This window comes from Ochotona princeps, chromosome 12, assembly GCF_030435755.1.
Source record: "Ochotona princeps isolate mOchPri1 chromosome 12, mOchPri1.hap1, whole genome shotgun sequence".
NCBI classification, from domain to species: Eukaryota; Metazoa; Chordata; class Mammalia; order Lagomorpha; family Ochotonidae; genus Ochotona; species Ochotona princeps.
This window is the reverse complement of record NC_080843.1, coordinates 46,578,384-46,602,178: the sequence shown is the minus strand read 5'-3', so window position 1 is coordinate 46,602,178 and position 23,795 is coordinate 46,578,384. Positions and strand designations below refer to the sequence as shown.

Here is a 23,795-nt window from a genome sequence, read left to right as displayed (position 1 = left end):
TACTTTGCAATTCTGTGTTAGAATAATTGTATGTGTGTAAGGTTTAATAAATAAATAGTCTTAGAGGTATATATGTAAGATAAATTATTTTTGTACAAATAGGGAAGAGGAATCTTGGGGATGACTGATCTAGAGAATAGACATGAAATAAAACAAGGCTATGTAGTTCTTTTAAAAAATATTTTTTTTGAAAGTCAAAATTAGAGAAACATCTTCCATATGCTGGCTTGCTACCCAAATGGTTGCAATCAGCCAGGGCTGAACCAGGCCAAAGCCAGGAGCCAACAGCTTCTTCTGGGTCTCCTACATGGGTAGCAGAGGTCCAAGCAAATGGGTAATCTTTCACTGCTTTCCTCGGAGCAACAGCAGGGAACTGGACTGGAAATGGAACAGCTGGGACTCAAACTAGTGCCCATATGGAAGGCTGGTGCTGCAGGCTTTATGCACTATGCCACAGCACTGGCCCCAACTATGTAGTTGCTAATTCAAATTTTATGAGAAGTCTAATGAGAAACTTTTAAGAGTTGCTTTGCTAATAAAACTGAAAATATCTTGCTAACCCACATGGAATATTTGAATATTAGTGGAAAAATTTTTGGGTCAGGTGTCACTCTTCTGATGTTTGTCCTGCTTCTGCTAATGAGTTATGGTGAAACTCTGGGTAAATCCCTTAACGGTGATTTTAGTTCTCAAGTTGAAATGGTAACACCTGAAATAGTAAAAGTTAACATGGTGCAGGATGAGAAAAGTAAACGCATGTTGTATGGTCATCAGCGGAAGTTGATCTTTTGTGTCTCTTGAGCAATACTGTAGTTCTCGTAGGCGAAGTGTCTAGTTTCCCCTAATCTTTCCCTTTGTTGGGTCTTCCTCTTCTTACCCCACACACTTACTGCTTTCCATTACTTACTTTCTTTCTTTTTTTTTTTTAAAGATTTATTCATTTTATTACAGCCAGATATACACAGAGGAGGAGAGACAGAGAGGAAGAACTTCCGTCCGATGTTTCACTCCCCAGGTGAGCCGCAACGGGCCGATGCGCCGATCCGAAGCCGGGAACCTGGAACCTCTTCCGGGTCTCCCACGTGGGTGCAGTGTCCCAATGCATTGGGCTGTCCTCAACTACTTTCCCAGGCCACAAGCAGGGAGCTGGATGGGAAGTGGAGCGGCCGGGATTAGAACCGGCGCCCATATGGGATCCCAGGGCATTCAAAGCGAGGACTTTAGCCACTAGGCCACGCCGCTGGGTCCTTCCATTACTTTCTGTCCTTCCTCTTTGTTCCCCTGAAAGAGAACCTTCAAAGTTCGGGGTCTTGGGCCTGGTGCAGTATCCTAGTGGCTAATGTCCTCATCTTGTAAACGCCAGGATCCCATAAGGGTGCTGGTTCTAATCCCGGCAGCCCTGCTTCCCATCTAGCTTCTTGCATGTGGCCTGTGAAAGCAGTTAAGGATGGCCCAAAGCCTTGGGACCCTGCACCCATGTGGGAGACCCGGAACATCTCCTGGCTCCTGGCTTCGGATTGGTGCAGCTCTGGCCATTGTGGCCACTAGGGAGTGAATCATCAGATGGAAGATCTTCCTCTCTATCTCTCCTTCTCTCTGTATATCGGACTTTCAAAAAAATAAATAAAGCTTACAGAAGAAAACTTCAGGGTCTCTGATAAAGGCTAACTCACCTAGAGAGGAGGCCACATGACCAACCCCACCCCCATCCCACTGGCTCCCCTGCAGTCTGGCATCGCTTTCTTCCTGCTGTTTTTGTTGCAACTGGTGTTCAGCACATGTTGCAGTGCAGGTGCTGCCATATGAAAATCATAGTTCACACTGATTCATGCTGCAATTGTGGATGCTCAAGAGTCACAGTGTTAGTCATCTTCCTGGTTTATGTTAGGTAGGTGATGGTTTTAGCATTTGTGGGCATCCTTGGGGATGTGAATCTTTGCTTAAAGTCAAAGTGTGAAGGGAACTAGATCCAGAGAGAGATGGGAGAGGTTGTGGACAGCCATGACAATCAACAAACTCATTCTCTGTTCATTCTCTGTTCACTGGGTGTGTTATAACACACTATAAAATGATACACATGAATTTTACTTTTTATGCTTAACATCTTGATTGTGATTTCCATCCCCTGATAATGTTTATTGTAAGTTAATGCTTTGTAGACATTTTAGTTTGTGGTCTCTAATTGCTTCTAAAAAGATGACATCTATTCCTGACTTCTTTTCTTGGGTAACACAAGTAAATAGCCAACATATCTCTACCTGGGTACTCTTAGTTTATTTGTTCATTCATTTATATGCTCAGAAAATGTGCTCACTCAGTCCCTGTTACTGAAGGAGTTCTAGGTCTGGGAACAAAGCAGGATCCTAAATACATTCTTTAAAATGTTGCTTACACAGAGTTTTAGCATTCTGGTAGTCATTGAAGTTAAATTAAATGGAGGTTGGTGAGAAGGGCAGAGCTGGAGCTGGGAGGCTGCTTGGGTGGTTGCCCTTGTTTATAGGGTGACCCAGGAAGCCTCCCTAGAAAGGAAATATGGAAGATGAGTCTTTATTCTGATGCTACCAGTTGTGTGCCAAGTGAGTAGTAGTGTAGGTGGAGACAGACCTAAACCCCAAATCTGATTTCCTTGTGCCTGTTCATAGAGTGCTTTTAAGACTGCTAGGCCTATTAGGAGCTAAGGTTGCTCTGCCATCCAAGTGCTGGCCACTTGTAGCCTGCAGGACTTCTGTGGGGTCACGATGAGGTCATGGTGGCTGCTATCCAAATGAAACATCGGTCTTTATTGCAAAAGGAGCACCTGGGCAGTGGCTGCAGAGGTTGTAAGGTGGTTGTAGGACTTCTGTCACTCCCTAGGGGTTTGGGGCACCAACTGTTCAAATGACTAGGCTGGAGGGGAGTGGTTCAGCATCTTTCCTTTGTCTGAAAATTTGCTGCCACATATGTATTAGCCATTAACCTGGCCTGTACTTACTATTGACCCCAGTAGGAAAATCTCAATAGGAAATTAATTTTATCTTGTACTCAAGCATCTTTGTCGCAAAGAACCTTAGTTATGACAATAGAAAGTGTATTTAAAACATGCTGAACATTACTTATATCCATATTACTTTCTTTCAGTGCCTGAAATGTATGAATGTGGATGTCTATTCCTCTTCCCTAAGAAAATAACGCTTATTTTAGTCACCACTCTTATGTTACCCCCAGTATTTCCAAGCATAAACATTGCCAGGCATGTAGCAGAAGCTCAACAAATACTTTCAGTTGAATAACTAATAGTGACATGGCCAGAAGTTACATACTCAGCAATTCTAGGATGGGACATTGTTATCAGAAAAGAAGCTGTGAACTTCATTAGGGTGTTTCCTCTGTATTTTTCCACACGTCAGACACTCATGCTCCCTGAGGAACGCTAGTCTTGACATTTTCTTTTTAGCCACTGGGACAGTTGTTGTGGCTTCAGGCACAGCCTGAAATGTCTGGGCTTCTATTCCAGCTCAGAAATGTGGTGCTTCTGTAACTTGGTAACTGTTGGTTACTCTATGAAGCAGCCATACCTTTCCAGAAGGAAGTGGGGAACCACCTGCTTCTAAAAGCTGTTTTTTTTTTTTTAAAGATTTATTCATTTTTTATTACAGCCAGATATACACAGAGGAGGAGAGACAGAGAGGAAGATCTTCCGTCCGATGATTCACTCCCCAAGTGAGCCGCAACGGGCCGATGCGCCGATCCGAAGCCGGGAACCTGGAACCTCTTCCGGGTCTCCCACGTGGGTGCAGTGTCCCAATGCATTGGGCTGTCCTCAACTACTTTCCCAGGCCACAAGCAGGGAGCTGGATGGGAAGTGGAGCTGCAGGGATTAGAACCGGTGCCCATATGGGATCCCGGGGCTTTCAAGGCGAGGACTTTAGCCGCTAGGCCACACCGCCGGGCCCTAAAAGCTGTTTTTTATGAAGTCTGTTATCTCTCCATGTACTTAGGTCACAAATTATGTGATTCTCTTTCAACTGTTAGTTTTAATCTGTTTATAAAAAACACTGGGATCACTTTTATTGCTTGAGAGTACTTATTTTCTATCTATAAACATCCCGCTATACACACACACACACACCCCTTCACTCTCTGGAAATAATGAGTTTATCATGAACTATGGACTAAGATTAAGGTTGGATCTATGAAGAGAAAGAAACTAGTAAAAGAAAGACAACCAAAAGAAAAAAAAAGGCCATGAACAAGAGTGTTCATTGATGTACATTCTGTAAAACTGAAAAGTTGAAAATATTTCTCATCAATAGAGTCTGGCTAAGTAACTTAGGATGTATTTGTACTACAGAAATTTTCAAGAAGAGAGTGTTTGGTATAGCAGAGAAGATACTGCTTGGGATGCCCATTTTCTGTGTGAGTGCCTGCATCTGAGTTTGACTCCACTCCCAATTCCACCCAACACGGAAGGCTTGGATGGGGTTCTAGGATCCTGCCCTCTGCCTGGCCTAGCCCTGCTTGTTGTGGGCATTTGGGGAGTGAATCAGAAGAAGGAAGAACTGTATCATTACCTCTACCTTTCAAATGAAAAATAAATAATAAAAACATTGACAAAAATAAATAGATAAGCAGAATGAGAAGACCATCAGGGCATACTGTTGAGAGTAATGAAGCTGTGGAGTGTGTCCAGCCCAATTCCATGTATGTCTATTAAAAATAAAGCAAGTCATGTCTTCTGACCTGACATATGGGTGGACAAGGTCTGGAAGTAATAAAAAGGTTGTCAGTGTCATTTTGAGATTGAATTTGTATTTGGTGAGATGTAGTGTGATGGGAGCACTCAAAAAAACTCAATTGTTATTCCAGGCTTCTGTGTTTAGGGGCATTTTATAAATATCATGGTCACTATTTCATTTTTTGGTTATAAAATTCAAAATTATCAGAGAGAAAAAAATATGCCACCAAGAGGGTCTTGGAAGTCAGCAGGAGGAAGATGAAGTACTTTGAGGGCAGTTGACATAGGTATATCCTGTGATATTTTGTGAGTTGTGATTTGGGGCTTGTATTTATACATACATATGAATGGATGCATGTGTGTTTGCCCATGCACATACACACACCACGAGAGGTCTTCAAAAATTTAATGGAAAATATTATGAAAATAAACTACCCATACAAATCAAATCATTTGTTTTTCTCCCCAAGTAAGTTTTATCTCCATTTGATTGGTCCACAACTTTTAAAAATGTTTTTGAAAATTTGAGGATCAGAAAGAAAGAAACAGTGTCTCCCAGGGTTTGCATTAGCAAGAAGCTGGAATCTGGTCCAAACCCAGACCATGCAATATGGGAAGAAAGAATTTTAATTGCTTAACACCCCTCTGATGTATGCGTATATACAAATACAGAGTCATCTATTGTTCAATGCTGGGAATGTACTTTGAAAAATAAGTCATTAGGCAATTTCCTCATTACGCGAACATCAGGAAGTGTTGTTACACAAACTAAGATGGTTATGGCACTATGCAATTATCATCTTATGGGGCCTGTGGTGTAAGAAGGATCTGTCATTGCCCCAAATGTTGTTTTGTGGTGTGTGACAGTTCATATAATCTTCATCTGTATCACCCTAAAAAGGTGACCTAGGAGAGAGGGCTTCCAAATCAAGAAAATTCATGGATTTTTAAAAATAGGTTTTCTATATGCTTTTTGGGAGTTTATTTGAAATTGTAAGTTTTCCTTATAACCATTGGGTGAGAAATTGTATTTAAAAGAAAGATTTATTTTATTACTTTTTGATAGGCCATTTACAGAGAGAGAGATCTTGTATTTGCTGGTTGGCATCCCAAATGGCTGCAGTGGCTGGAGCTGAGTCCTTCTAAAGCCAGGAATGAGGAGCTTCTTCTGGGTACCCCCACATGGCTGCAGGTCCAAGAACTTGAACCATTTGAACTGTCTTCTGCTTTCTCAGGTTGTAAGCAGGGAGCTGGATTGGATGTGGAACAGCTAGGACACAAACCCACAACCATATGGGATGCTGCTGTTGCAGATGGAAGGTTAATTTACTATGCCACTGTGTCAGCCCTGAGAAATTTCCTAATTTTAGAAAGCATGAATTTACTTCTATGCCTGTATGAATAATTCTGGTCTAGTAATAAATCAACTACATCTATTATAGAAATTGGATTCACTCCCCAATTGGCTACAACAACCAGGGCGGGGTCAGACTGAAGCTAGGAGCCTCATCTGAAACTCCCCTGTTGGCGCAGGGACCCAAACACTTGAATTATCTTCTGCTTTTCCAAGGTCATCAGCAGGGGACTGGATTGGAAGTGAAGCAGCTGGGACATGAACCAACACCATTTTGGGGTGCTGGCATTGTAGCAGAGTTTCACCATTATGTAGCTCTTGACTTGATGTGCACTTTGTTGAATTTGCTCATAACATTGGCTGAACTTTCATATGCACTGTAAAATGGGGAGAGGATGCAGCGTCATAGAGAACCAACAAGGCCACTGCTCTTAGGGAGCTTATGGTCATGTGAGGGTGGGGAGGACTGATATTTCAGGAAGTGAGCCCTGTTGTGATAAGAACTGAACAGGGTAATGTGATGGAGAGTGAGTGGGGAACTACGTTAAGAGGGGTCATTAGGAAAGAGTTGCTTGAGGAAGTAATACACAAACCGAGGTACGTATGAGAAGAAGGAATCATATGGGTGCCCATTTTGGGCAAGAGCAGTTCAGTCAATCAGCAGGAATCTAGAACAGTACTTCCAGGATGCAAGGGTGCTTCCTGGGCTGCAGAGCTGGCTGTGTGGCTGAGGCTCGGGAAAGCTGAAAGAGGATGAGACCCAGAGGTCTGCAGGGACAGGACCCCGTCAGGCCCAAGGATGAGGTAAGGAGTTTGCAGAGAAGTCCCTGGAGAAGATTGCAACCATTAGGGAAATGGTGTGATGGGAGTTAGGTTTTAGAAAAGATCTGAGATGCCTGTTGATTGTGGAGGCAGGGCTGCCTGCTGAGAAGGCATAACTGGGTGTCCAGGAGGGAGAAGGTGGTACTAGACTAGGGAAGTAGCTAAAGCCATGGATTTGCTGCTAGTTCTACATGGTGTTGTTTCTGAAGAAGGGAGAAAACACCAGAGGAGCTGGTTTGGGAGGAAATCAGGCTCCTTTCTGTTTCGGGTTAGAATGTCCTTAGGTGTCAAGTAGGCAACAAGATAACGCTATCCTGGAATCTAGGGGGGAGGTCAGATATTAAGATAGGCATTTGGGAATTGTCTACCCACATAGTGATGTATAAGGTTCTGGAATGGATTCTAGAGTCTGATATTTGGCACTATGCACAGGCTGGGAAATTATTCATAATTGGCTAAACCTCCCTAGATAGGCAGCTTTTATTTCTGGATTTCTTTTTTTTAAGATTTATTTTATTTTTATTGCAAAGTCAGATATGCAGAGAGAAGGAGAGACAGAGAGAAAGATCTTCCATCCACTGATTCACTCCCCAAGTGGCCACAAGCCAGGAGCCAGGAGCTATTCTGGGTCTCCCACGCAGGTGCAGAGTCCCAAGGCCTTGGGCCGTCCTCGACTGCTTTCCCAGGCCACAAGCAGGGAGCTGGATGGGAAGCAGGGCCACCGGGATTAGAATCAGTGACCATATGGGATCTCAGTGCATTCAAGGCGAGGACTTTAGCTGCTAGGCCATGCCACCAGGCCCTATTTCTGGATTTTCCCTTGATAGACACCCTTGCTTGTGAAAGTTGCTCTTTTGTTCCAGACAGGGTGGGAGAACAGTAAAAGGAAACATTTACTGAAGCTGTAATTGTAGTGACAAGAGGGTTTCTCATTTGGATAACACTTGACATTTTAACCATCACCTTATTTACTAAAGCTAAAAACTGAGCCTAAAAGAGAATGAATGGGGATTGGATATTCAGTCTATCCGTTAAGACACTGGTTAAGATGACTGCACCCCCTATGGCATACCTAAGTCGAAGTCTACTCCTCATTCCAGCTTGCTGTCACTGTAGACCCTGCAGAGGAACCAGGTGATGGCTCCTGTAGTTGGCTCCCTGACACTCATGTAGGAGACTTGCACTGGGTTCCTGGCTCCTGGAATCAGCCCTGGCTTCATCCCAGGCATTGTGGGCATTTCAGAAGAGACTCAGTGAATGCAAGTTCTCTTCTCTGTTGGCACCTCAAATAGATAGATAGATAGATAGATAGATAGATAGATAAATAAATAAATAAATAAATAAATAAATAAATAAATTTAGTAAAGTCCGAGTGAACCATTTTAAGCATAATTCGAGATTCATACACATACTATATATATATATATATATATATATATATAGTATATGTATATATAAAATTTTATTTTTGATAATGATTATGTTGTTGACCAGGATGGAAAGGATTAAGAGTTAGGTAAAAGTGGGTAAAATCATTGTTTCCAAATTCTCTATTTCTTCTTGTTTCAAGAGAAAGGAGAGAGATAGAGGCGGAAGCCACACGCAGCCTCCCAAATGTTTCAGTACCCAGGGATGGGGAACTGCCACCCAATATCAACCCAGTGTCCCGATTTAGTGCATGTTCTGAGGGTTCTGACCAAATGGTTTGGATAGTTCTAAAATGCTTTCTGTTTTGCCAATTCAAGGGTAAGGCAACTCTCCCAATGTCCATTGACTGATATAGCCGACCTCAAGTCTGTATTCACTCAGCTTTTTGCTGTCCTTGTTTTCTGGGGTAGTTATCTAATTCGCTCTGTTTGCCTTCCTCTGCTGTGGTACCAAATGAGCTGCCATATTATCCGTGTGCATCAGGATCTGTGTCCACTGCTCCGCCTCTTCCACTCACAGGCAAGAACCAGGACCAGGCGACCTGAGCCCCACCAGATCCCCTGCCCCTGGGGCTCACGAACCTGGCACCCACTGCTCAGATGGGCCAGGGAATGGGCCAAGCGACCTGAGCCCCATCAGATTCCCTTCCCGTGGGGCTCACGAACCTAGCACCCACCACACAGTTGGGACATAGGACCCGGGCCAGGTGACTGAGCTCTGCTGGATCCTTTGCCCCTGCAGCTCAGGAACCCAGCTCCCACTGACCCCAGGCTGGCAAGGCTTACCTCACCTCAGTATCCTCACTGTGAGCTGGCTGGCATTGTGGTCTGACCTGGCCCTTCCTGTACCCTGTTCTAGCTCTCAAATCTGCCTGTGGATGTTGTGAACTGGCCAAGCCTGGTTTGTCCCCAGACCTGACCCTCATGTATGCTGGTGCGTATTGTAACCTGGCATGGTCAGGGCTGCTTCTTGACTTGGTTCTTGCATTTACCTGCGTGGACTGCATCCCTATAAAGGAGTTTCCCAGGATCCTCTGTCGGGTCTCCTCCCAGTGGCAGATCTCACGTACACCAGCGGGCCCTTGGCCCAGGTTGGTTTTGTCCACCTCTTGTCCTGGCAGGAACAGTGGCCTTGCTCAACTGGCCCACACCTATTCTGATTCTTACTGTTGGGTGTTTCAGCCTAGCCACACCTGCTCCGTGCCCAGACACAGCTTTCACATGGTTCAGCAGGAGTCAAGACCTAGCCTAGCCCCGTTCTGCACCTACCTTGGTGCGTATGAGTACCAGTGGGTGCTAAAGTGTAGCCCAGTCTGTCACTCCCCAGTCCCAATCCACACCTGCGATGAGGGAGGCTATAGCCATGGCCAGCCCAACCTGCTGCCCTCAGTCCCTCTCTTATGCTTTCACCAGTGGGATTCCCAGTTCAACTGGGGCATCCCCTTAGCTCCTCAGCCAGGCCTGTTCCCATCCACAGCTCTTGGGCATGCCAGCAGACTGCAGTTCCACAAGGGTGAACCCGCTTATCCCCGCCGTCCCCCAGATTCTGCCACAAGATCCAATTCTCTCACTTACTAATTATTATCTTGGCCCATCATAATTTCACCCTTCCCCTGATCTGACTCTCACTTGTGGTTTCTGTGATCTAGCCCTGTCTGGTAGGCCTAGCCTTCCTTAACTTTAGTGTGTACCAGTGAATGGTACTTGGTAATGGTCGATGCTAGCTACTAAAGCTCAGGTCCCCCATGTGTGCTAGAGCCTCAGACTGACCTTTAAAGGTCTTCCCATTACCGCCCCCCCAAACCACTCGGACTCAGCACTGTCACTTAACTGAAGATACAATGGTCTTGTCCATTGATGTCAAACAGTAGTCATTCTCTCCTGGACATGAACCCTGAAGTCCCGCTCAGCCTCACTTGTGCCATAGCCCATGCCCCATTTAAGCCTGCATGGCCAAGTCCCTAGAGCATGTCACTGCTGGGAGGTCCGAGTGCTTCACCCAGCACCGTTGATGCATGGGCTGCCCATTATGGAACCACTTCTGCCACTGCCATCTGGGCAGCGGCAAATGGAACCCTGGCAGGGCCTCTGAAACCTCCCACAGCTCTTGCAGTGCACGGGGGAGCCAGGTGACCTCTGATAGGCCCTGTGTGGAGTCACTTCTGCTGTCACCAACTGGGCGGGGCACAAGGACCCCTAACAGGGCCTCTGAAGCTGCCTGCAGCTCCTGTGGAGCACCTGGGATCCCCAGTACATTCTTAAATATTCTGAACTAATAATATGTTGATATTGAGATTACCATATAAGTATGTCCATAAGCTAATGTAAGTTACACAAAGCACAGTGTTACTGGTCATCCTCCCTCGCTGTTACAAGCCAGTTGCCTTTTTCGTGAAAATGCCAAAATTAAGTAAGAATTTTAAAAATACAAGAGTATCTTTGCTTCTAGGTAGTAGTTTACCTTTGGACTGCACATGTCATTTTGTTGGAATGGCTTTGATGTTTGGATGTTCTATATTCTGTGTGAGCTAGTGGTTGATCTGTGATTCTCTGTGACGTCTTCAATTACTTTGGTGCTTTGAAAAATGTTTCCTAACTCAATGTCAGGCCCGCTAGCTACATAGCCTACTGATTTTGGTAGTTGGTTTATTTATTTATTTTGACTCATAAACCAACTGGAATTTATTGGCTAAAATATGATTGACTTTTGTCTAAAATATTAATGTTCTGTTGTCTATGTTTTTAAAAAATTATATATTTATGCTTAGTTTGGTTTGAAAGGAAAAGAGAGGGGCAGACAAGGAAATATCTCTCATCTGTTGATTCCCCAAATGCCTGCGATAGCAGGGCTGGGTCAGGCTAATGCCATGAATCAGGAACACATCTGGATCTCTTATTTGGGCACTAAGAACCCAGATACTTGAGCTGTCACCTGCTCTTCCCAAGGTGTACATTATCAAGGAACTTGATTCGACATGGAGGAGCCTGGACTCAAAGCAAATATTCCAGTAAGGGATGAAGATGTAGCAAGTGGTAATTTAGCAATCATGTCAAGTAGTTCTTTCCTTTCTTTTCTTAAAGATTTATTTATTTATTTTCATTCGAAATGCAGAGTTAGAGACAGATGGAGTGTGTTGGGGAGAGACAGAGACACACGAACAGAGAAAAAGATCTTTCATTTGCTTGTTCACTCCTTAAATGGCCACAAGGGCTGGAGCTGGGCCGGTTGGAAGCCAAGAGCCAGGAGCTTCATCTGGCCTCTCACATGTGTACAGGGGCGAGGAGCTTGACCCATCTCCTGCTGCTTTCCTAGGAATGTTAGCAGGGAACTGGATCAGAAATGAAACAGTTGGGATTCGAACTGGTAAGCCTCAGATGGAGGCTTACCCTACTGGACCACAGTGCTGCCTCCTCACTTTTTTTTTAATGGTATAAAATATTTATTAACAGAAATATATAAAACTTGTATGTATGTATATAAATAAGTAAGTATGGGGTACTGTGAGATGTTTCAGTACATGTATAAATTGTGTAATGTCCAATTAGGGTAAATATATCTATTTTTAAATATCTGACATTCCTTTTTGATGAAAACATCCAAAATCCTATCTTCTAGCTTATTTTTATTCTACAGAGAAATATGAAGTGTGTTACCAATGTCTGTAGTCATCCTACTGTGCAATAGAATTGCAGAGCTTCTTATTCCTATCTTGTTAACCCCTAGTACCCATTATTCATCTCAGATGACTTTTGCTCATTGCAGATAATTCCTTCAGACCTCTGGCTGGCCATGTGGCGGGTTCAAGTCCCACATCAAGCAGTGCAACAACCACCAGAGAACGTCTCCTGTCATTTGTGAATGGTTTCACAGCAACCCTGAGCCTGGAAGGATGGTGTCACAGTCATCAGGCCAGCAGGAGTCCCCTGTGAACTCCTGGGAAGGGATCAGCAGTGACTCCAGTGATGCCATTGGCTCCTTCTGCCTCCTGGACACTGAACGCCCCCACTGCCAATTAGATGTCCAGCTCAGGAGGCACAAAGCTGCCTGGATTAACCCCCCATGTGTGCAGCCCCTGCTGCCGCTGCAGGACTTGCCTTCCCGGGTGCCAACAGTGGTGGACAACGCAAACATCTTGGTGGCAGATGCCACCCCTCCCGTGAGCCCTTCCCCACTCTCCCTCAGGAACTCTTCTGGAGAGACAGAGTTGTGTGAGGACACTGCAGACTGTGTGGGTGGAGTGTCTGCCCAAGGCTCAGGCAAAAAGAACGATGACTTCTCCTTGACCTCAACTGGATGTTCTGGTCATATGTCTCTCCTCGCTAACTCCAGGAGTTTGGCCGTGTCTCCTTGTTCCGAGGTTGGTGGTACTTCTTTGGAGCCCTCCCATCTGCCAGAGGCTGCTGATCAAGGTAGTGTTGTCTCCGTGACTTCCCTCAATTTCTTTTTAATTTTTAAATTTAATTTAAAAAATTTTAGATGAGATTCATGTAGTTAAAGAGAGTGGAGTGGATCAGGGGTTAGGGAAAAGTGAGTATGATCATTGTTTCCAAATCTCCTTCCTGTTTTGGCAGGTGGGGAGGAGGAAAGGGAGGAGCCATACTCAGCCTGCAAGTCACCCAGTACCCAGGGATGTGGAATGGCCACCCGATATCAACCCAGGGTCACAATGTGTGGCACACACGCTGAGGGTTCTGCCTAGGTGGTTACAGTAGTTTTAAAATGTTGTCGATCTCACTGATCCAAGAATGAGGGAGCATTTTCAATGTCCATTGGCTGACATAGTCACCATTTCCCCAGACATTTTCTGTCCTCATTTGGTTGGGGTAGTTGTCCAATTTGTTCTGTCCTCCTTCCTCTGGGTCTTTCCTCATTTCTGTCTGTCCACTTTCCCTCCATCAGAAGCCCACCTTAGGGTCTTCCCCAATAAAGAAAATTCACAGATCTCTAAACAGAAGTCTCTGCACTAGCTCACTTATTGTCATCATCTCAGAAACATGGATGGACACAGCAGGTGAAGCCAAGTGTATGCTATGTCATTAGATCGTAGAAATGTCATTTAAAAAATCAATGAAGTTGTTAAGCAATGCCTTGTGCCACTGGTGATGTGACATTTGCCTTTAATAACCTACAGCATGTTGTTGGACTTTCTGCAAAGCGGGACTGTCTGGACTAATCTCAGTTGTGGGGGGCAGTGGAAGTTATGTTCAGATACTTGGAAAGGTAACTTCCAGTTTACACCTGTGCCTAGCTGGGCAATGAACTTGCCTCACCTGTTATGTATGCCTAAACAGAGCATGATGAGAAAAGATTTACAAACAACACCTGTGCTTCCCTCAATGCCTACATACAATCTCTTTTTATAAAAGCAAGGGTTATCATTGTTTTAAGGTAGTGTCCATATTCCCAAAATATGAAAATTGCTAAAATACGGTAATGCATGCAGAGTGCCGCTCAGAAGTGCATTCATTAGCTGTTTTTTTGTGGTATGTTTTAGTATTTATTAAGTTCAAGGTTTGAATTATTTATATTTGAACTTTAGTTCAAACAGTTGAATTTTTCTTTGAACATCATTTTAGAAGCTGCTTGTCTCTACCTTTCTATATATTTGTGTGTTCATTTATGTCTTGTTGGCTGGAGGCCATCTTTCCCCATATCCAAAATCTGGCTTTTATTTTCAACATTGGAACCATTTGAAAAATCAGAGCATAAAAATATTTAGCACCTTACCAACAACAGGTTTTTTGGGGGTGGGAGGTAAACTTGATGGGCTAAATTTGAAGTAAAAGAACCAAATTTGAGCAAAGCATAGGAAGGCCTCCTTACTGGCCTTCTTGTCCTATCTTTTCACTGACCTTTCTGGCTAGTTCTCAGGATTAAGAGTGCCTTGCAAGTTAGCGATTGCTAAGAACTTGGTCAATCATTGGATCATGTCCGCCTTCTCCCCTCCTTGCAAACTGCCACCACAGTGTCAAGTTCTAAACTCACTGACCGAAGATCTTCGCAGCCTCGTCTACGCCTGCTGCCAATGATGAGTTGATCCCTAGGCTGAAAGTAGTTCTGCACCTTAACACCAGCCCTTGTCTTTGCCTTACTCCCAAAAAGAAAACAAGGATTTTAATCCTTTGTCCCAATACAGGGACTCCCAGAAATCCTTCTGTGGGCCTCCCACCACCATTCTGTGTCCCAAGAGTATCTCTTAGGTTTAGTAAGGGGATTGAGTCCATGGGATTAAAAAAGAGAAGTCCCAAGTGACCTGATGCCTTCTTCTTTTGGAGTGAGGCAGTGATGGGGAGGAGAGGCACAGAACAGTAGTACATGGATTGCGTGACACTTCCAGTGCATTTCAAATGGCAGCAGCAGAGGGTTCCTTGCCCAGAAAATATGATGAGAAAAAGATCACATGAGCCTGTGAGCATTTCCTCAGGCTCTAGGAAACAGCTTTGCAGTTTCGTCCATTTGCACATTTGCAAAGCACTTTCACATCCCGAATTCTTTTGATGTTGGCTAGACAATTACCCTGCTCTGAGAGATGAGAATATTTTCACACAGAAGCACAGCTAATCAGTAGAGAGCTGGAACTGCAATCCACTCTGATTGTTTCCTGTGATTTTCTGATAAACTCAGGAACCACGAAGTATGATCTATGAACAAACTCCTGCCTGCATCCTAGTTTTATCAACAGAGTTTTATGTGGTCTCTAGGTGCTTTGTCACTATAGTGGCAGAATAGTGTAGTTGTAACAGATACTGGATGACCTTCAAGTTCTATAAGAACTGCTACCTCATTGTTTGCAGAGAAAGTCTGACCAGCTCCCGTTGGCTTCTGAGGCTATGAGGCCTGAAGTGTTCCAGGCCGCAGCTGCTTTCTTGAATGTGAAGCAAGGGACTTGAGTGAGGTTGCTTGCTCCTCTATTACCATTCTGGAAGTTGTGTGGGGCAGACAGGCATTTGGGGCATTGTATTGTTTATTTATTTACTTAGTTATTTATTATTTAAGAATTGTTTATTTTACTTGGAAGTCAGAGTTACAGAGAAAGAAAGGGAGAGGAAGGGACAGAAATATTATCCATTTGCTGGTTCACTTTCCAGATAGGCATAATAGCTAGAATTGAGCTGATCTGAAGCTGGGAGCCAGGAGCTTCTTCCAGGTCTCCCATGTGGTAAAGTGACCCAAGGAATTCAACCATCCTCTGCTGCCTTCCCAGGCCATTAACACAGAGCTGGATTAGAAGTGAAGTAGCCGGGTCATAGGGAATGCTGGTGCTGCAGGTAAAGGATTAGCATGATATGCCACTGTGCTAGTCCCAGGACATTGTGTTCTAATTTGGTAGACTGAGCCAAATGAGCTCTTGTGACCATGGATACTTTTGCTTTAAAATATGCAAAACAAGGCCCAGCATGGTAGCCTAGTGGCTAAAGTCCTCGCCTTGCACACCTGGGATCCCATATGGACACCGGTTCCTATCCTGGCTGCCCTGCTTCCCATTCAGCTCCCTGCCTGTGGCCTGGGAAAGCAGTCAAAGATGGCCCAAAGCCTTGGGACCCTTTACCCGCATGGGGGATTGTTGGCAACGCCCACGTCGCCACGTACCCCAAGCCGAGCGGAGGGACTAGGGTTACAACACAGGACAACGCACGCACAGAGGACAACACAAGACAACACGCAGTACACAGAATGCCGATCGATGATAGATTGTTCTTTATTGCAACTCCAGGCTTTCTTTTATACTCTCCCTAGCTCCTCCCAGTGTTTATCCAGTCCTCAAGTGACCACCCTAAATCCTCTAGTTCCTCCCAGTAGTGGCCACCCTAAATCCCTTGAGTTCCTCCCAGTGTTTATCCAATCCTCTAGTGGCCACCCTAAATCCCTTGAGTTTTATCCAATCCCTTGGCAGATAACTTGACAAATAGGAAGCAGGAACTTGCAGTTAAGCCAGTGGCTAGATGTATCAGGCCAAAATTGCCAATCCTGTTATGCTCTGAGAAACAAGCTAAGCTGTGGAGTTAATCCTTGGGAGACCGGGGCCTGCAGGGGATCCAGAAGAGGCTCCTAGCTCCTGGCTTTGGATTGACTCAGCTCTGGCCGTTGTGGCCACTTGGGGAGTGAATCAGCAGAGTGAATCAGGAAGGACTTCCTCTCTTTCTCTCCTCCTCTCTGTATATCTGAGTTTCCAATAAAAATAAATAAATCTTGAAGAAAATCTGCAAAACAAAACCAAGTGACAAAAATAATGCTTGTTTTGATGATAGTCATTACCAGTTGTGGAGTGGCTGAAGGGTGTAAGAAAATAGGAAGTTGGCAGAATATACCTCCTGCGGTTTTTGGATTTTGACTGGAGGAGGATTATTTTAGAGAAGCAGTACAGACCTTTTTCAGATGGACTTTGTTTCTATTGCCAGGGAGCTTTGGCAGTGATGCTTAGGGTCCTGCTCTGGGTGGTGGTTCTCACCTTTCCCATTTGCTAGAGGTGTTCCTGATCATCCTCCTCTCTTTCTACACTATTTTATTCATGGCTGTCTTGCATCCCAGTGGTTTTGTCCATTACTCCACAGCAGCTCTGAGAAATAGTCATCATTAAGGCCTGCTATCACAAGGGATTTTCTTTTTTTTTTTTTAATCATCCTTCTTTATTCTAGAATTCCACTAGGTTGTCTTTTTTTAAAAATTATTATTTAAAAGCTGCCTTCTAGAATGACTTTGTTTGCTTAGATACTCTGCATTCTTTCTTTTCTCCATTTTTAATAACTTGCTGTATCAGCAGGTGATGTTCAAGTTACTCGAAGAACTGTTTCTTTGAATTCCTTCTCACCAGAGGCATTCATGCTCCCTGTTGATGTAGAAAAGGTAACTGCTATCATTTTTTTTGTTTTGTCTTACCAATAGAATCTTAATTCCCTAGATAATGCTGTTCTGACTTAACTCTGAAAATTTCACCTTGCTGAGGCATGACAGATAGGTTTCATTTCAGCTTCTGATTTATAGGGGCTGCCAGGCACAGGAATTGAGAAGGGTTCCAAGGCAGGGTCTGAACTAAGCTGGAAAGTCTTCCATGAGTGATGAACGAGGGATTTTCTCACCAGAAACTCCACCTGGATTGTCTGTTGGTTACAGTGGCTGAATATATTTCTCTGGATGATGTGGGGTGCGAATCACAGAGTGACGTACAAGGGGTTATCCAAAAGCTCAGGGAAAATATATATTCTGAAAAAGCTACGCATGGATTTCAAGTTCATTTTTAAACCAACATAAACTTATCTTCTAGTTTGCTTTTCCGTGAACTTTTTTTGGGAAGGACCTCATACTTTTGCATGGAAGCTCTATTACGTGAGCATTTATGTTTACATGCACTATACCATTGCACCCAAACTTTGGAGGGGAGTGCTTCTTGATTTTTCAAATCTAACATATTTTCAATGACAAAAAAAGCTGATTGATAATACTGGTATTTTCTTTGATTATTTTTTTCCTTGCAGGAAAATGCCCACTTTTATGTTGCCGATGTGATTATATCAGCCATGGAGAAGGTGAAGTGTAATATCCTGGGCCAACAGCAGGCAGAGAGCTGGGGTGGAGAGGAGGCCGGCACATCCTCTGAGCACAGTCGGGCTAACTCTGAAGCAGCATTTCCTGACACGAAGCAAGAATCTGGGTCTTCTGCTTCTTCAGACAGTGACCTTGAAGGCAAGAATTTAAATACTTTGACCAAAACTTCTTTTTAGTTTAATTTCTTTGTGTTTGAGAGGTGAAGTGGGGAGAGAGACAAAGAAACAGAAAAACCAGATTTTCCATCTACAGATTCCTTCCCCAGATGCCTGTGACAGCTAGGGTAAGACTAGGGCTGAAGAGAGGAGCCTAGAACTCAGCTGAAGTGCTTGTCCTCCCATGTGGGTGGCAGAAAGCCAATTCCTTGGCCATCACTTGTTGTCTCCTAGGGTGTATATTAGCAGGAGGCTGAAGTCAGTAGCTGCAACCAGAAACTGAACCCAGGGCCTCTAATGTGGACTATAGGTGTTTTAACCAATGTGCTACAGACTCACTCTCTAAAGCTTTTTCAATAAATCCACCATTTCTGTGGGAATGGTTATGTTCCATCCAGTTGTACAATTCTATGCTTTGTCTTGGTTTTGACTAGATTTTATCTTTCTTTTATGTCTCTTGTTTGCAGCTACAGCAGATGGCTTCCCTCTTCCCTCATTTTTAGTCACACAGTGGTTTCCTAGCTCTTCTCACAGTCTTTCCTTTTCCAAGTAATTCTCTTCCATTCCTGCAACGCTGAGCCTGTGTTTTGTTGTATGCTGGGTGCTAGGTGGGAGCAGAGCACAGGATGGGGTCCTTCCTTTCAGGATCTTCTGTGCAGGAGGCAATGAGCGGGGACTCCCAGATAAGGGCCCAGGGCAATGGACACCGGTGGGAGGAGCTTGCCTTATTCAGAGACTGGGAGGTCCTCCTTAAGGACAGAGCATTTCTTACACTGACCACTCATATTAGGGTTTGCTGCATTCTTACTTTGACTGAATGGGAGTCCTGCCTTCAGTGCTGTAGTTGCCTCCTGGGCAATTTTATTCACCGTACAGATTCAGCCATTTCCTGTCTGTTGATGCTACCCCAGTCTGATTGTGGACCCACACCTCTCTTCTCAGGGTTTGATCTGTATGTCCTGGACCTGTGGAGCTCAACCATAGGTTGGACTCCAGGACCTGTAATTTGAGATGGTTAATAACACTTCTTTTCTCTATTTCTTCTCTTTGCTGAGGCAATCATATCTGCAACCTCCAACAGGTACTATTGCCCTCTTAACATAGCATATCTGAATTAACATCTCTCCATCACTCCCTCTCACTCCTCTTCCTTCCAAAACAATATAACAAAACTCAAAACTAGAGACTGGTTTTCCATATTTATACTGCAATTAATTAATTTCCATAATAGCACATAGTCATAGGTTCTTGGGCTCACATGGGTGATACTATTCAATTCCTTGTAATGTTTATGCTTCTTCCTACTCTTTGATTTCCAGTGAAATTAATGTTCTTTTTTATCCCTTTTTGATTCTTAAAAACTGATGTTAATGAAAATTTTAATTATCTACCTAAAAGTAGGTAGATAGACTTCTATTATGATTTAGATATTCATCAATCTGTTTCACTTAGTCACAGAGGAGGTTAGAAGATGAAAACACCTTCCTGCATTTTGGTTTTTAAAATTCTTGAAGCTGAACTCTAGAACTTTTTTTAGAGTGATTTATCAGTCCTTTCCTTCTTGTTAGTGAACATTCCTTTCTCCATTTTTTTCCAGGCTGTGCTATGTTACAAGTCAGTGCAATAACAAAAACACCTGCCTTCTCTGATGTGGTGAAGGAGGCCTGCAAATGTGACTTCGATGACTTTGTGATTTTAGGTGAGATTTGGATGCGCAATTTTTCTATGTTCCTCTACCACGTGTCACACACAGGAAGAATCTTCTCCTAAGAGTAGACTAGGCCCCTGATAAAAAATTATAAGATATTATTCTTGTGTCAGGCCTTTTCTTAGAAGGTAGATTTTTTAAAATATTTGTTTATTTTTTATTGGAAAATTAGATATACAGAGAAGGAGAGACAGAGAGAAAGATCTTCTGTCTGCTAGTTCATTCCCAAAGTGACTACAATGGCTGGAGCTTTGCCAATCCAAAGCCAAGAATCAGGAGCTTCTTCCAGATCTTCCATGCTGGTGCAGGGTCTCAAGGCTTTGGGTCATTCTTCACTGTTTTCCCAGGTCACAAGCAGGGAGCTGGCTGGGAAGTGGGCCACCAGGATTAGAACTGGCATTCACATGGGTTCCAGCGCGTGCAAGGCGAGGACTTTAGCCACTTGGCTACAGCACCAGTCTCTCTTCTTATTTCAAATGTCTTGCTAGCTAATCTTTTATCTCACTTGTAGAACTGAATGAAAAACCAAATATTCTTTATCTTCTGATATCTGTTTAGCCTCTGAATTAAGTTTAGGCAAAGTTTTAGGTGCAATCCCATCTTTGTTCAAGCTGTAGTCTCAGACAACCTCCCTCTATCCCACTGCCCTCCCTACCCCCACGCCCACCACCACCCCAAATGGAACATGAAGATGCTGAATCATTGGTTCTTTTTGAGGAGTTGGGAGCTGTTCCAAAATTGATAGTGACCAAGTGAAACAGACTAGAGGGCCTCATTACCCTTTATTTTATCTTTCCACAGAACTTGGAGAGCTTAATGACATCATAGAAACCTGTAGATGTTCCTGCAGTTCCACTAGGAGGTATCTGTCTTCTAAGTGCATAGATGCCTGGGCATTGTGAGCATTGCACCCATGACATGTGGGGCCAAGTTCAGCCAATTCCATCAACAATCCCTCCCAAAGTTTCTACAATGTTGTGTAGTATACAAATGTCTTTTGTTTATGTTCTTACTTAATCCTCATGGATCGACTGGATGGCATTGTGAATATATACATTTATGTTTAAACTCCATCCATTTTATAGACCTAGAAACTGAGGCATATAGAATATGTGCCTTGAGTAGCAATACTGTTGGAGCCAGAAGTAGGTCTTGAACTCAAGGCTCCTGACTCTAAACCAGTGCTCTTTTCACTATACCTCCAATTGCTCATATCCTTAATGGGTAGCGTTTCTGTTTGTTGAGTGTGGAAGAGAATGCATGGAGGGCATGGAGTAACATATTTGGTGAGTGAGTGAGGCACAGTCTTACACTGTTGCAGCCTCTTCTGATGTTAGGAGATGGGAAGAACAGTAGAAAACCCAAGGAGGACCTCATCCATACTCTCATGAGTTTCTGTGTCCAGTTTTGATTCTCTTACATTTCAGTATTAATTATGAACCAGACTTCAATGCTGCTGAACTGTTAGCCAAAGAGTTATACCAAGTATTCCGGAAGTGCTGGATGTTGTCAGTGGCTGACTGTCAGCTTACAAGTTCCCTGAATAGAGCCAGCTCCATAGTAAGTATCGAAAGAGCTTGACTCTAAAATTACTCAAGTCTCATTTGACCTGGCCCATTCAGCTCAGACATGTGTTTCCTGTGGCATCGTGGGGTGTTGGGGAGGCTCAGACTGAATGACTGAACCAGCAGGTAATCAGTGGCTGATAATGTTCCCAGGCTGCGCTTAGCAATCTGCGTTTTCATCCTCAGATGAATGCTATTAGGTGGATCCTGCTGGTACTTTCACTTTTGAAAGTGGTTGGCCTAAGTTCCCGGCAGAACTGGTCCATGGTTAAAGCAGGAATTGTGCCCTGGGCTGCCTGATGTGAAATATATGCTAGTTCCCTTGCAGGACATTCTGCTTCTCTGAAAGCATAGAGTTGTTTTGTTAAAAAGGCTAAAATAGGGCTATGCAAAAAGCACTGTGGATGTGGAAGAGCAAAGGAAGGGAGTGCTTGATTTCCAGCTCGTATCATGGAAAAGCTGATTGGAATCTCAGGACTTGAGCCAGTTCTTGTGATGGGCAGTGCTGTTGCAGGTAGAAGTATGGGGAAGGTTACCCTTGGCCAAGGATGCTGGGATGCAAGTGGAGAGTGGGCAGAATGGCTCTGTAGCTGGATTAACTGTGAGAATCTGTGTGCAGAGAGGTGATGGGGTGGAGCTGGGAGGGGGACATTGATCTTAATGCACGTCAGGCTTGAATGGCAGTTTCCAGTTACCTGAGGTTGTGGGTGCTAATTTGAGGAGTTCACATTTTAAATGAAAATAGAGAAATGCACATTGATAAGCAAGGGACTGTCCTGAACAGAGCTGCTTTGGGGAAGAGGGACCACAGGGGCTGTGGCTGTGGCTTTGACCACAGAAGCATCTGTCATTCTGTTGACTGGGAAGGATGAGGCTTCTGCTGTTTACAAAAGTACTGGGGAATACATTCGAACAGTGTGACTTTCAGAACATTTCAGAGTTCAGATTTTTGGATTAGGGTTGCTCAACCAGGAAAATTATGCAAATATTCCAAAAGTTAAAAAAAAAAAAAACCACAAACAAACCTCACAAATCTAAGGCACTTTTGGTCCTGAGCCTTTCAAATAAGAACTAGCCAACATGTATTCTAGTTCAAAATGACCTATTTGCAGAAAATCTGGAGTCTGGAAGCAAATGAATGAGGCACGCTAGGGCAGGCAATCCCCTGGGTGGTGTTGGAGCGTGTTCTGCTCCAGCTGGCTTTACCATGCCCTTCAGTTCAGTTGAAAGCATTTGACATTTTTCACAGTCCGTGATCATGTGGGAAATATGTTTAAATGTTCTTTTGCCTAAATTTTTGGAAAGTGCTCATTTAACATGTTCCTAAATCCTCTGATGTGTTGTGCAGGTGGTTAATGAGGATTGCGTCCGAAAAGACTTTGAAGCCAGTGTGGATATAGTAGAAGAAATTAAGTTGAAATCTAGGATCAGAGAGACTGAAGGCTGGGCCCCACCGAGATTTCAAATCATACTTACTGTTCATCCATCACTCAAGTAAGTATATGGGCCCCAGCATGGGCTTCCACTTCATGCAAAACAAGTTGTGGTGGATGCCACCTGACTCTCTAAGGAAGTGAACAAAAGGAAGAGAAGCAAACAACAACAACAAAAAATGCTGAGTGATGTGGAAAATCTATTTTAGGAAAAGGAAAGTTGGGGATATTTTTTTGGCCAAGCTTTCTCGGTACCTTATTTATTGTGGGCTTCTAGGGATTCATTTTCACAGTTGGGAATATAATTGTGTACCTCTTAAGTATGAATATTATGTAAAATTGAATATTAAACAGGCTTAGCCTATATTTTAAAGTGGCTAACATTGAAACATAACAAGCATCAACAATAACACTTAAAAACGGAAACACTATTTTCCAATGTAGTCAGCATGAAGTGAAGATTGGTGAATATATATGTTTTTAAGAAAAAAGAGAAAATTTGACCTTAAGGGCAACTCGCATGGTTAAGAAATGTAATAGAATAAAAATACAATATTTTTGTTCTCTAAGAGATAACAAAAGTCTTCGAAGATGATACATTTAGAAAGAGTAAAGCCATCTGCCTAATTTATTGAACTAAGAGGATTCTTTAAACAAGACCATGGAAAACTGAATTAAAGGGAAAATGTGCAGAATGGGTGTTTTGGTGTTGTGGGTTAAGCTGCAGCTTGGGATGTCCTCACCCACACCGCAGTGCCTGGTTCAGATCCTAGCTACTTCTGATCCAGCTTTCTGCTAATCTATGCCCCCAGAGGCCATAGGTACTCAGACATTTGAGTCCTTGGTGTCCAGATGGAAGACCTGGCTGGAGTTCCATAGGGACTTGCCGACTCCTGGGTGTCTCTTGGCCTATCGCTGGATTATCTGAGCATTTGAGGAATGAATCAATGGCTAGAAGATTTCTTTCTCAAACTCCTTCTCCTCTCTCAAAGATTTATTTTTATAGAAAAAAATGTGAAATTCCTGGCATCATTTTTTTTATCATTTTCTATGAAGCTGTAGAAACATCCTTA

General features: G+C 43.6%; 1 protein-coding gene across 1 annotated transcript in view; it reads left to right on the top strand.

Annotated features, from left to right (window-relative positions):
* The window catches only part of RUBCNL (rubicon like autophagy enhancer), a 42,975-nt gene that overhangs the window by 7,289 nt on the left and 11,891 nt on the right, over positions 1-23,795 (top strand). Inside the window, exons 2-8 of the mRNA XM_004577475.2 lie at positions 12,081-12,727; positions 17,080-17,162; positions 17,792-17,999; positions 19,614-19,715; positions 20,526-20,586; positions 21,152-21,284; positions 22,638-22,783. Coding sequence (XP_004577532.2) covers positions 12,208-12,727; positions 17,080-17,162; positions 17,792-17,999; positions 19,614-19,715; positions 20,526-20,586; positions 21,152-21,284; positions 22,638-22,783 — 1,253 coding nt within the window. The 5' untranslated portion in view covers positions 12,081-12,207. The remainder of the gene's footprint in view (positions 1-12,080; positions 12,728-17,079; positions 17,163-17,791; positions 18,000-19,613; positions 19,716-20,525; positions 20,587-21,151; positions 21,285-22,637; positions 22,784-23,795) is intronic.